Here is a 14,685-nt window from a genome sequence, read left to right on the forward strand (position 1 = left end):
TTGGATTGTATAACGATCTACAGGCTATATAACGACATACAGGCTGTATAATGACCTAAAGAGTATATAAAGGCATACAGGCCGAATATAACGACATATTGGCTGTCTACAAACAGTATTGCACTGAATATCCTTAACTCGACTGAACTTTCGAATGAGAACAACGAAGACCTATCTGACGAAGGGGATCAGCGTGTGGCAAGGGTGCGGAGGCGGAAGATGACCCCTTGCATGTCACCCTATTCTTCGTTGTGCCTTAAGAGTCTCACCGTTGTGCTTCAAGGGCCACACCATTGTGCTTCAAGGGATGCACCGCTGTGCTTCAAGGACCGCACTATTGTGCTTCAAGGGCCACACCGTTGTGCCTCAAAGGATCAACTTGGGAAATACAAGTGTCGCGTCTCGGTAGAAACAAAAGACTTACGAGGTGGCAGGACTCAAGATGTCCATTTATCAGACTCACTGTAGGTGCTGCCTCATCGATCAGAGGGGCCAGCCTTAGTGACGCACAGTCGGGTATGTGAAGGATGTCAAATATATTCTTTTCCAGTGTGATGGTGTGTTATACTGTGTGTGTGTGTGTGTGTGTGTGTGTGTGTGTGTGTGTGTGTGTGTGTGTGTTTGTGTGTGTGTGATGGTGTACTTTACTGTGTTGCAGAGATGGTGTATTTCACTGTGTGTAGCAGTGATGGTGTGTTCCACTGTGTGTACGAAAGATGATGTGCGATACTGGGTGTATAGCAGTGATGGTGTGCTTCACTGGGTGTGGCAGTGATGGTGTGTGTTTGAAGTGCAGCAGGGATTTTGTGTGCTTTGCTGTGACCAGCAGTGATAGTGTGGTTTACTGTATCTCAGTAATGAAGAGTTTGACTGTGTAGCAGTGATTGTGTGTTTTACTGTGTCTAGCAGTGATTGGGTGTTTCACTATGTAGCATTGATGGTGTGTTTAACTGTGTGTAGTGATATGATGCTTTACAATGCTTAACGTTTATGCTTGTGTTCTATTATGCAAAACAGTGAAGAAATGTGCTCTCGACATTAATGGTGCTTGTAGTGCATATCAATACTAGTGCGCTTTGTTCTGTGCATCGGTGATTGCAGGAACTTTCGTGTTCAACAGAGGCCTCGTTTCCTGATCTGCAGCAGTGATAGTGTAACATGTCAATAGCCTGACCTTTTATGACCCCAGGGAGACAGTGCCAACAGCCATGCTATGTGTGTTCGTGTTAAGTAGACCCAACTCAACGGAACGTGACCCTTGACCTCTCCTGTCGTAATAGTGCGTCACGTACGGTTCCTGTTCAGTGTGAGGCGTGTGGTAATTTCTCTCAACACTCTCGAAACAACCTGGCCCCCGCCAGGGGACTGGACACCTCGTCCTGTGCCAACTGGTTGATGAGGTTGTTACATCATGGGTGACTGCTGGGGCTCACACGTAGGTACCTGCCTCCATACGTGCCAATCAGAACAATCCTTTGGGTTTCGAAGTCCTGAGAAGGAACTTGTGCTTGTAAAGCTGCAGCTGTTTTGTCTGTCATCTTTAATTTCGTTCTCGTTTTCTTTGGGTGGACAAAGTGCTTTATGACACCACTCTTCGTTCTTAAACATCCTCATCTTACGTCCAGTACGAAAAAAAGAAGTGAACAAGATTCCTACCCAACCATAACGCCTCCTCATGTCTTTTCCAGTAACTATGACCACCTGGCACATTCTAAAAGATAGTTCTTTTCCCCTTCCTCCAAAATCCGTAGATACTATCCCTTGTTTCTTCTTTTTCTCTTTCATAATTCTTTCTGTATTTCAATTCAGACTTTATAAAGTCCGTGACTGAAGCCTCCAACGTAAAGAGAAAAAGAACTTTGCATCAACAGAGGTGGTGGAATTCCTCATATAGCAAAAATCAGCACACGTCCACAAGCGTATCAATGCAGTAGTTTCATAAACTGCGTAAAGATCACGATATGTGCCATGGAAAGTAGTCACCCACACCATCAGCTCCTTCCACACCAGACAGGTGGAGTGTCAACAGGGAAATAATATCGTAAACAGAGAGTAACACGAAACAGTATAAAAAGGCCAGCTTCTTCTTCCTTCTATCTTCCTTCTTCTTCTTCTTCTTCTTCTTCTTCTTCTTCTTCTTCTTCTTCTTCTTCTTCTCCTTCTTCTTCTCCTCGCCAATTTGATTGAAGGTTGAAGCGGTCTCTGGCCATAGCTGAAGCATAGATCAACTGCATTTTGCAAGTAGAATTGTAGTACGCCATCGCTTCTGAGCCACGTTCAATTCATTTTGGGGAAGTATATTGGACTAATACGACCACACACCAGTTATAAATCGCCATATTGATTGCTTGCACGCACGCGCACACTAAACTTAAGTGAATTTATAGTAACCAACACCAAAAGTACTTCATATTGTCGTACGCGAAGGAATTTCTTAAGAGCAAAAAATTGAGGCATTAAGAATGCAATTAGATGTGCATATGAAATGCTAGAAGGTATAAGTAGGTTAAGGCAGGGGTAAAGTTGACATAGACAAAGAAGTGTATTGGGGATGTTGTTCGAAAATCTGGTGTCTTTACCTCACAATAAGTATTCAATCGTGAGATTAATATGTCTGAACATGTGACAACGGGGTAATGTGTCTATGTAAATGGATTAAATCTCAGAAGATATATCTGTACGTAACGAGGATTACATGAATAGTTATATGGGCTGTAAGAATCTCACAGTTAATGAAACTATCATCTTTCAATCGTGGGATGGAAAGAAAGGCAGTATGTATATCGTTCAAGTGTTCTATGACATTCAAAGGTAAATAATCACTAATAACCAGAATCTAGTAGATTGCAGATACCACAAATGGAACACTGGAGGAAACTTATCGAATTGAACTTTTGAGAGTGTGATTTCACCTCAATAACCACCTTACCCATACCTTCACTAGTCTGTACACTTTTATACCATTTCATCCCTACATCTGCTGGGAAATTTGAATACTTATTTTTCGTCTCTTGTAGTAGTAGCATGAGATGTCAAGCGAGACTCTTCTACTCCACTCAAACCTTCCAAATTCGTATACAAAACGTGTCCAGTGTACTCACGAACATACCCAACAGTCACACCTTCTGCCTGGCAACCTTAAGTGACTCAAGCTCTCTGATCTTTATCTACTGAGTTCTGTATATCTTAATGTGCCGCACGGTCTCGTACCTCCCACCAGGGACCATACGTATAGTGAGGAGGCACGTATGTTTATCTTAGTGTCCCGCCAGGGACCATACGTATTGTGAGGATGTACGTATGTGGTTTTGACGTTGACGAACTTATTGACTTGATTACTCTCTCCCTGAGCGTGACCCCGTGTGACCCATTGTTAACCTGATTAATCTGACCCTGTGTGACCCAAATTAACCCTAATATTCCGACCTTGTACGTCACCCTGTGTACCCATGTTAAACTTGTTATTCTGACCCTGTGTGGGATCCTGTGTGACCTACGTTAACCTAATTATTCTGGCCCTGTGTGTGACCCTGTGTGGCCCCTGTTAACGTTATCAATCTGACCCTGTGTGTGACCCTGTGTGACTCATTTTAACCTTATTATTCTGACCCTGTGTGACCCATGTAAACCTTATCATTTTGACCCTGTGTGACCCATGTTAATCCTCATTACTATGACCCTGTGTGACCCATGTTAATCTCTTTACCCTGACCCCATGTGACCCCTGTTAACTTTGCAGACATGGGGATGGGGACGCTGCTAAGCACCTACCCACGGGGCATCCAGAATGCTGCCGGAGGACTGGTGGTGTCCATGGGGGTGTCCCAGCCCCTGGCCGCCCCCATGCAAGCCTGGTCCAGCCACTCCCACACCTCGCAGGGCCTCCACTGGCTCCCCCACGAGGAGACGCGTCTCTACCCCTGGTCCAGCGGCAAGAAGGGCTCCTCCTCGAAGGTGAGTCGCACACACAAACACACACACACACGACCACAGATACACACACACACACACACACACACACACACACACATTACCTCGGTGTGTGTGTGTGTGTGTGTGTGTGTGTGTCTTATATACGTAGTAATCTGTAGTGCTCACCTGTGTCACCAATCATTGCCAAGAGAGGAACATAAGCAAGATAAAAAAAAAGGGATTTTGTTTTTGGAGGGGTCTTGGAAGTATCTATAAGAATACTTTTTGTTTGAATAGGTCAGATTGGCCTCAATTTGCGGCCTCAAAATGGCCTCTGTGGCCGAGGACACATAGCCCATGACACGTCCTGCAAAAAGAATTGAGGACAAATTAACTAGACGTGTGTTGAAAGGAAGTCTTAGCACAGGCTCGTGGACGATGATTATATGAAGCCTTTGTTTTCCTAGGTAAAGATAGGATGAAATGAGAGCTATATGTATACATATACACGATAAAGTAGTAATGAGAGCAATATGTATTCCTACACACGATATAGTAGTAATGAGAGCAATACAGAATATTTCTTATGTTGTAATTAGTTATTTCGAATAAATTCATTTCTTAGTTAATCAGTTTATCCCATAGAAGATTAATTGTTATAATCATCAATTTTCCTATAAATATCCATTGTCATATCTGCTCCTACCCATGTTTAATGTTTTGTGTCAACGATGTTTTCAGTGGGTTCATTCCAACCACGATCGTCAGCTTAATTTGAAATATCTTCATGCCATCTCTCTTTTGTTCCAAGCCTAGTTCTTGTCAATGCTAATCCGTCATCAATGATGCGGGTCAGCCAGGTATATGTCTGCGAGAGTATGGGGATGTATGTGTGTATGCGTGTGTTGTGCATGAGGTGTACTTGATAAGGAGGATATTCCAATTTTTGTCGTATTGTTACTCTGAAAGTCTAATCACGTCAGGATTAGGGACTGGGTCAGGTTAATTGGGTGATTTGACTGTTATAACCCAGGTCCGTTTGTGTCTCTCTGTCTCTCTCATTAGATAACCATCATCATCATGCTCAGTCTTATTTGTGGATTAATTGAATCACTCGATGAAGTTTATTAAAGTCAGGAACTTTAATATGTACCTGTTGTTGGAGGTTTGAGGAGGAATCTTTATTTTTATGAGCTGTAGTGACTTCCGTTGAACTAAAGGAAAATCTCAGTGAAAACTTAATGTCCTGTTTTCAAACACCAAATATAAATTGATGAGAATTTTGACGAGTGTAACAATTTCTCTTCTTTCGGATAAAACGATTAATCACAAAGAAGATAGAGTATTGAAAATAAATGATGATCTTAATCACCTTTATTACGTTTCAGATAGAGAAGTCCTAATGTTTTATATCATTCAAGTACTTATCTAAATAATTATAGAATTTGTCTTTTGTTCCAAATGATTACGACATACCGCAAATGCTGTTCGTTTTCTCTGATAGATTGTGTACAAATATCTCCGTTTTCTATGATTTTTCCAGCAAAAACTATCCTTACCTTGTGGCTCCCGTGCTCAGACGTTAGTCACTGTTTACACTGAATCAATACTTAGTAAATAATTCCCATCTAATTTGCTCGGAAACTTAACGGTTATTTGAGCAATTATTTCAACGTGTCTTCAAACGTATAAGACGCTGATCATTACAGCTATATTGATCTGGTGTTTCCGATATCTGTAAGATGATTGAATCCCCCCCCCCCCCCTCTCTCTCTCTCTCTCTCTCTCTCTCTCTCTCTCTCTCTCTCTCTCTCTCTCTCTCTCTCTCTCTCTTCTCTCTCTCTCTCTTTCTCTCTCATTCTCTCTCTGTACATACGATGCGTTCTTTTCCACGTTTCGAAAGCTCTTAATTTTTCATTTTTTTTATGAGTCTATATATCATATGTTTCTTATGATGCATCATTTCAGTCCATAGATATGCTTTTCTAGACCTATGATTTTTTTTTCTAATAAGTTAGTTTTATATTTCTTGTTCGATTTGTTGTTTGGGCTATGGGTTAATCATTTGCCAGGGTCATTAAGGCTGTCGACGTCAAGCTATGTCTACCGACCGAACACTCTTTCAACGCCTCCTTTAGACCTTCCTTTTTGGTGTTAGAGATGGTTCTAAGGCCACATACACTCACACCATCAGTAGAGGATCAATGCTCTATCAAGCCTGGGGCTAATTGATTCAAATGGGTCTATGAGCGTTACGTTTGATACTAATTCAAATGCTACTAAAAGAAATATATTCACCTTATTAATTCAAGGCGTCTATCGCTTGCCTCTCATGTCAGCCAGTCAGAGAGATCAGGGTTTATATTTGCACTATACATGGTCGATAGTGTCTTTGGCTACCGACAGGGGAATTTGCGTCGCTTGTCGCGACCCATTACATATATGGGAACACACAGACAGCAAATGCAGGAACATCCGTGTCCAGACCATCATTCTATAAGGTATTTTCTTCTTCGGAATTTGACGAGTCTATATAGAGTAACGACAAGTTAGTAGCGAGAGCAAGGTAGAGTAAAGGATGTGTTAACGTAGACTTGTGGATAACATAAGACGCAAGTCTTCTGACACTAGCTATACCAATCCAGAAGCTCCCTAATAGGGGGGTAGATGGAGCCCTTTGAGCTCGGCGGTTCGACTCATGTCCATGGAAGTACGACCCTTGTACGACCCTTCGGTACAACGACGTGACCATAATGGCGGAGTTATGACTCAGATATGATGGCATAACTTTTGACCTGACCCGTTCGGGTAAGGTCAAAGGTCACGTAACAAACAAAACGAGGTTTTATGATCAGGTCCCATCCAGGACCCTGGGATCATGTCGCAGCTAGGACCCTGGGATCACGTTCCTATCAGAACCCTGTGATTATGTCCCACCAAGGGACCATGTGATCATGTCCCACCAAGGACCATGTGATCATGTCCCACCAAGGACCATGCGATCATGCCCCACCAAGGGCCATGTGATTATGTCCCACCAAGGGCCATGTGATCATATCCTACCAAGGACCATGTGATCATGTCCTACCAAGGGCCATGTGATGAAGTCCCAGCCAGGACCTAATGACAATGCTCCAGTTCCTGAACCCTGTGATCATGTCCCAGACATGACCCTGTAATCATGTCCCACAGCCAGTCATTACTTCTATTACCGTTAATTAATCATATTTTGCCTGCTCATAAGTCAACCAGGTTTACATGACATTATTGTCTCTATTCTATGCCACTGCTAACATTTTGAGCACAACGACACGACTATTGCGCATGCAAAAATCATACAATCATACAATCATCGTCGTGCTCAGGGGTCGTACTGTCGTACTTAAAGGTTCTACCGTCATGCTCAAGTGTCGTATTGTCGCACTCAAGCATTTGACGTTATGAATTACTGGTTACACACACACACACACACACACACACACACACACACACACACAACACACACACACACACATACATCTATAACATATGTATCATCTGTAACATTTGTTACACCTCAACTGGGTATTTTCTGCCAAATGGCTGCCTTCATCCAATAAACCATTATTCATTTATCTATTCATTTGCACAAACACAAACACACACACATACACACAGGATCCAAAGTTAGTCTGGTCCATTGCTAATGAAATTCAACCCAATGAAATGCCAGGTGATAAGGATGGATCACAGGGAAAGAAAGCCTCAGTACGAATACTTTATAGCAGAAAATATGCCACAGGATTCTGTGTGTGAGAAGCACCTGGGCGTTGACATCATCCATAGCTTGTCACCAGAGTCCCACATTAGAAGAATAGTCAAGCAGACAAACTGTCCTCTGGAAAATATTACAAAAAAGATTCAAGTAGATAAGGAAACATTCAGCAACCTGTTAACATCGTATGTTAAACCATGACAGAACAAAAAAATGCCTCTGAAATAGGGTCACTGCGCTTAAATAAGCAGCAAAGATGATATGATTCAGAATCATGAGACCTGAATTACAGGGAAAGTGTAAAAAGGCCTTATATTTACTCACCAAGGAAGACAGATGAGCAACGGGTGACTTGATGACAATCTAAGTTTTCAAACCAGTTTAAAGCAGTCGACAATGAGCAGTTTTTCGAAGGAATCAAGGACGGAACAACCAGAGGTCATAACAGGCAGTTGAGCAAGAAACTTGTTTAAAAAGATGTACAGATTTCCTTTTAGATGACTGATGGGGGAAGAGAATAAGCTGAATAATGAAAGCGTGAATGTAGACAGCATACGGAGTTCCATGAAAGTTCCGTTACAGTTGAGGAAGCTCAAGTGATGGGGCCCCACGAGTGTAGCATTCCCTCCCGTATAGTACAAATAGGTAATTGCAAGAAGTGTAATCACATACGCATGCACGGAAGCGCATATACTCCTTGAGTCACAAACGCACACACGTTTAGGTCCAAAATAGGGCATACTCAGTTGAGAGGTCGTAGAAGCTGTGGGAAATATATCGCCAACTTATTCCACGTTTTCGAAACGAAACTAACATCATTATGATTTCAGGAGCACCACCATGGATTTTAGCATCGGGGACGCCCTCTTCAGTAAGGCGTTCTGTTTCGATGATAGACCAGTGACCTTTGTGTCCATGAAGGAGTTGAATTCCTAAATTTGCACCAATATCTTGACATTCGGTCTGATATTTTTACGAAGGACGGACTGCATTGGAATGAGGTGGGAGCTGCGCGTTTTGGCTCGCTGCCTAGTGAGTCTACATGTGCGTTTTGGTAGAAAAGCCGCAGTCTGTGCAGAGCAGACCCATCCCCATTTGAAAGTAGCCTACTTTTCGAAAGAATAAGTCTCAATCGCATATTAAGATAGTTTACGTTGGTGCTCTGAATATAACTAACAAAAATCTCAGGGCTGGAGACAACTGCAATAGAAGAAAATTATGATATTTTTGGTGTCTCTGAATCTTAATTAGATGTGAAAGAACAGACATTTCCTCACCTTTGACGTAATTTCAGGGCATACACTCTAACAGTAATTGTAAATGTAAATAACACGGTGGTGTCTTGCTCACTGTTAGACCTGATCTTAATCCTATGATGAAAAATATTGTGGATTTTGATAGCACTGACTTCATTTTTGTATAAGTCAAAGACAAACTCTTTGAGAAAATAACAGTAGGGATACTTTATAAGCACGCCACACACAGACGCCAGAGGTTCAGGAAATACTTCTTTTCAGTTAACGGAGACTTGTAATGAATACGATTCGATCATAGAGTGAGAGAGATCTAGACAGACTGGTATCTAAGCGGGGGAATCCCTTTTCAGTATCTCCGAGCATCGACTCTACCTGACTTACCTGACAATGTCCAAATCCAGTTAGTCGAGACATCTACTCGCGACAACATGTTCGATTAGCTCTCGGTACAGACGAGGATTTCAATGATATTAAAATTGCAGAAGAGTATGGTGCAGATGATAACCTAAAAATCACTTTTAAGGTAACTTTCAACACCGTATGTAATGTTGGTCAGTATGAAATCCGCAGAAGAATACCAGATTTTAGACTTGCAGATTTAGTGATTGCATTGCTCCTGACAGACAAGTGTGGGATGATACCGTCAGTGAAAAAAAAAAAAACCGAACGTAAAGGGAACAAGTAAAGGGAACAAGTCTATCAAAGTGTAATATAAAGTCGTTTCTTAAAACAAAGCCAAAATGATGGGATGATGAACTAAAGAAGTGATGTTGTATGAGAGAGTAGCCCATAAGACATCCAAAGAAACAAGCAAAGAACATGACAAAAGTCCTGTAAATTTGCGTAAAGAAACTAAGAGACGTATACGGGAAACGTAAATGTTACTATGAAGTGTTTATTGCAGACAATAACAAAAGAAACCTTGAGTTTTGTAGCAATGGTAGAAGTAAGAGAGTCATTACCCAGGCAATTGGGTCCATAATTCCGGAATTCGGTGGCTTATTTGACAAAGAGCTTGAATGATTATTTCTTTTTATTTGTGTTCATAATGGAAGATACAAATCATGATCTGAATTCAGTCACATTACCAGGAAAGGAAAACGTTCTGCAACATGTCGACAAAAAGCTGCAGATAAACTATTAACAATAAATGGGATAATAGTAAATAAAACGGGAAGCCTAGATAAGTTTTATCTAAAGACTATGAAAGCAAAAATGAATAGTTAACCCTTGACTGCTCTTTTGAAGAGGTCACTTGCGACAGGGAAAGGTTCGACAGGGACAGAAGTTTGCTGAGGTAACACCGAGGTGTAGAAGAGGCAGTAAGTCACTGCCCTGAAATAATCGTCCTACTAGCTTAACCACTGCAGCTGGAAAACTTATAGAAACCATCACTAGGGTATTACAATAGATTATTTAGTGGAGAACGATAAGAGCCGTGAGGACGACAGTACGAGCCTTGAAGACGACGGCGTGAACCTTGAGGACGACGCTACGAGCCTTGAGGACAACGGTAAGAGATTTGAGTGCAACGGTACGAGCCTTGAGAACGACGTGTACGAGTCTTGAAGACAACGCTGCGAGCCTCGAGAGCGACGGTAAGAGCCATTAAAACAACGGTGCGAGCCTTGAGGACGACATTAAAAGCCCCTGAGGACGACGCACGAGCCTTGAGAGCGTCAGGACGATCCTTGACCACGACGGTACGACCCTTGGGTGTGAGGGTGTGACATCTGACTTGACTCCAATGGTTTAGGTCAAAGGCCGGGCCATCACATCCAGAGGTCGTACATTCGTGCTGAAGGGGATTATAAAATCGATACCTCCACTAGTTGAGCGCAGTTTGCTTGGTCAACACGTACCGTGGTCATGGTGTACACATGTCCTCGACATGAGAGTATAGAACTGAACTTTAACTTTATCAATAGCAATATCTGTTTTTATCACCTCCCACTCTATTTCCTTTTCCAATATGAAATTCTGGCAGACACGCTCATACAGACAACAGTGGGAGAGGATGATATCTTGCATTGGGAAGAGTCATACTTGAGTGGTAGTGGGAATAAGGCTCAGGTGTGTTAATAATCAGGCCGACTTGGCTAATGTTTGTTTCGTTCTGAGAATGAGAGTGTGGGAAGGAGAGTTCCAACCCTAGATTTTCTGCCATCATTAATCATCACTTCTGCTGTAACAGACGTTTTCACTACCACCAATGAGGGTGACACACCACTACCTACCTCATAACTAGTATAGTATCAGTTACCACTTATGACCACAACCATCACCACTTCATGCTGTCGCTAGTCTCTCTACTTCAGTTATACCACTACTAAAACCACTACGGTCACCAGTTGTATCACTACCACTCCTGACACAATAGTCACGACTAAACCAACCATCACTGTCAGTTCTGTCGTTGCTGTGTTTCCCAAGACACCATCATCCTAACATCTTTCACGACCCCCATAATTGTAACCACATTACTCGATCTGAACCATAAGTCATCATTACACCAAAATCAACCATAAAAGCGTAGTTGTAATATAACTCACAAGACGTAAACATAGCTACAAGGGAATACAAACGTACATAAAGAGGATTAATATGAGAGAGCTGTCATCATGCTCCACAGTCTCGATACATTTACTCCATAATTCACCATCACACCAAAATCAAACATAAAAGCGTAGTTGTAATATAACCCACAAGAGGTAAACGCAGCTACAAGGGAATACAAACGTAGATAAAGAGGATTGATATGAGAGAGCTGTCAACATGTTCCATCGTCTCGATACATTGACTCCAACTCTTCAGAACTGGTGTCGTCAATAATCACCTTGGCAGAATAGACTTATATGTCGGGTTGAGCCAATATAACTACTTGGTGTTCACTGTGCTTTCACTAATAGAATTGATTTTACTGAGACAGTTTTCCTAGTAGAATATATCTCCTCATAGCGAGGCATATACAGTTGGTCCCTTGTGGACTGCGGTAAGATGTTCTTAGTTGCAACCATTAAGCACGACGGTACGGCACTTGAGCACAACGGTATGACCCTTGACTATGACAATCTAACGCCAGGCAGGTCGTGCCATCGTGTTCAAAGGCGGTACAATCGTACCCAAGGGTCGTGCTATCGTGCTCAAGACTCGTAGTGTCGTGCTCGAGCGGGCAAAAAGAGAAAGTATTAATACCATGTTATTTACTCCGTCTCCCTGTGTCTCTATCGGTCATAGTGTGTCCTCCCAAGGCATGGCGGTAAAGACTTGGTCCCTTGATTTGTCAAGTGGCCATTCTTATTCCTTATTTTTAGTATAAAAGTGTGATAAATTCTTTGACATGCATGTCACTGAAAGGAATAATCTTTAACACCAAGAGGAGCCAGACTGTCATGATTAAGAGCCAGAGGTCGAGTGAGCACAGTCAGGGTTAAGGTGACCAGTGTTGGTTCTGTACCACGAATGGGAACGTAGATTGCCAACCGTCTTCTACGATCACTATCATCTCTACTTCTGTAACATCTATTGTTGCTACCACAACCACTACCACTATCACCACCACCATATAAAATGGTAATGGTACCACTCCTCTCCACTACTACCAACACAGTTTATACTGTCATTGATCTAACTTATCCTGTCACCATTATTACAACCACTACTCTCGCCGATAGCTCCACAGCTAATTACGTCTGTTACTACTCCTCAGACACACAACTACTTACCTTTGGTACTATGACCTTAATCACACGACTACTTACGTCTGATACTCTTACCTCAATCACACAAGTACTTACCTCCAGTACTACTAACACAATCACACAACTACTTACCTATGATACTCTTAACCTCAATAACACACCTACCTACCCCCTACGACTATTATCACACTCACACAACTACCTACCTCTGATACTAATACATTAATTTAAGTAACTGCTACTACCAACACAATCGATGCTACTACCATTCCACCTTTTACTGTAAACATCATCATCATCATCGAAAGTATATAAGGCTGCTACCACCATCACTCTAACCCCAGGGCTCGACCATAACTCACCACTACACCCAAAAGGGAGCCACAACACCGTGACACTCGCAGTAAACATGACCACAAGGGGACAAAGGTGTCAGCAACGAGAATCAATATCAAGGTGGCTGCTAACCTGTCTGAGCTATGACCTTGCTCCATCATTTAAGGGGACACATTAGCTTTTTAGAAGTAGCGTCGCCGATGAATTACTTCTTGGAATGCATCTCCTAAGACAAAGTGACCTAGTGCAAATCCCCGATATTGCTGATTATATCACTGATAAGATTACTGTGGCAACTTTAGCACCTGTTGCAGTTCATGTTATTGAAGTGTTATTGAGAGAGAGAGAGAGAGAGAGAGAGAGAGAGAGAGAGAGAGAGAGAGAGAGAGAGAGAGAGAGAGAGAGAGAGAGAGATTTTCGTATGTTTGTCCACCTCATTCTCAAACGTGGAAAGGCTACGGGAGGACGGAAAGACGGAAGATAAATCCACTATTTAGTCGTTCGATAAATGTAGAAGGTCTCTTAACGGCCAATCCTCGTGTGGTTGGTGTCCGCACAGAAACTATGGGAATTAGCATTCATGAGAGTTCTGCATGTTTGAAACTTAATGGATGGAAAACACGCAAGCACATGATAAAAGAAATGACCAAAACAAGGTTATAGCACAGTCAGTCTCAAGAACAAAGCGCTCAGCACCACTGAATAAGTGTGGGTTTATCTATCATTCACTGAATGACCCTTAATCGTAACATTCATCAGTTTTAAGGCAGTAACACATTTGGCGCCTAAACTGAAAAAATGGATACAATATCCTTAAAACACGCGACCACGTATTGTATTATTTCTGAACACTCGGTTTGAGGGTGGTAAATGAAATTATGTCGCTACATCAAATGTATGACAATACATTTTGGAAATGAAAGAAAAATCTATGCTCGTGAATGAAACTTTCTACAAGAAAGAGGTGCTTAAAGCCAATATTATAAGGCAGTCATCAGCAGATAGTAGTGTCTGGCAACTTACCAAAAGTCAGAGACTGTTAGCACATAACATTGTTGGTGCTTTACTTGCAATAACAGTGTTATGATAAGAATTATGTCGTCTTCATAACTATAAGAAAACGAGTGAAAAAAATACATATACAGTCAAAAGATAGAAATGAATTACCATAAGTGCTGTGCTTTACATTTTGAAACAGGACGAAGAACTATGATGTCCTCTTTATATTTCAATTAAGGCCCTGCATTGATATGGACTTTCGTTCGTAACTGGAGCCTCCAACGTAGAAAAATGAAAAAATATTTCTCCAGGGTGTGTTCATGTGCCTGATCTCACTCGTGTCTATGACACTGAGATGGGATTACTACTGGGTGCCATTGGAGGGGTGAAGGAACTTCCGTCAATGTCATTACTGGATACTTCCATGTTCCTATTGTCTCCTATCAGTTGTATGAAAAATCAGTAGGATATACATGTTTTAAAGACAAGGAATGTATGATTCATTTAAAATGGAATATGCAACAATGAAAGAACATTCGGAAAAATCTGGCATGGTTTTACAATAAAGTTTTCATAACAAACATAAAATACTGCAGCATAATTGTTATATTTCATTGGCGTTTTACGTGAAGTCTCGCCATTCTTCCTGTGTTCTGGGTTCTCTCTTAAGTGCTTGTTGACGAATAACATGGCCGCAGCAGCAGTATATTAGGGAGGCTGATTTAGT

At 41.8% G+C, this 14,685-nt stretch overlaps 1 protein-coding gene across 3 annotated transcripts in view; it reads left to right on the forward strand.

Annotated features, from left to right (window-relative positions):
- LOC139749914 (uncharacterized) overlaps window positions 1-14,685 on the forward strand; it is a 153,215-nt gene that overhangs the window by 58,826 nt on the left and 79,704 nt on the right. For all 3 annotated transcript variants that reach the window (XM_071664326.1, XM_071664328.1, XM_071664327.1), the window contains exon 2: window positions 3,740-3,954. In XM_071664326.1, coding sequence (XP_071520427.1) covers window positions 3,740-3,954 — 215 coding nt within the window. The remainder of the gene's footprint in view (window positions 1-3,739; window positions 3,955-14,685) is intronic.

This window comes from Panulirus ornatus, chromosome 8, assembly GCF_036320965.1.
Source record: "Panulirus ornatus isolate Po-2019 chromosome 8, ASM3632096v1, whole genome shotgun sequence".
Lineage (NCBI taxonomy): Eukaryota > Metazoa > Arthropoda > Malacostraca > Decapoda > Palinuridae > Panulirus > Panulirus ornatus.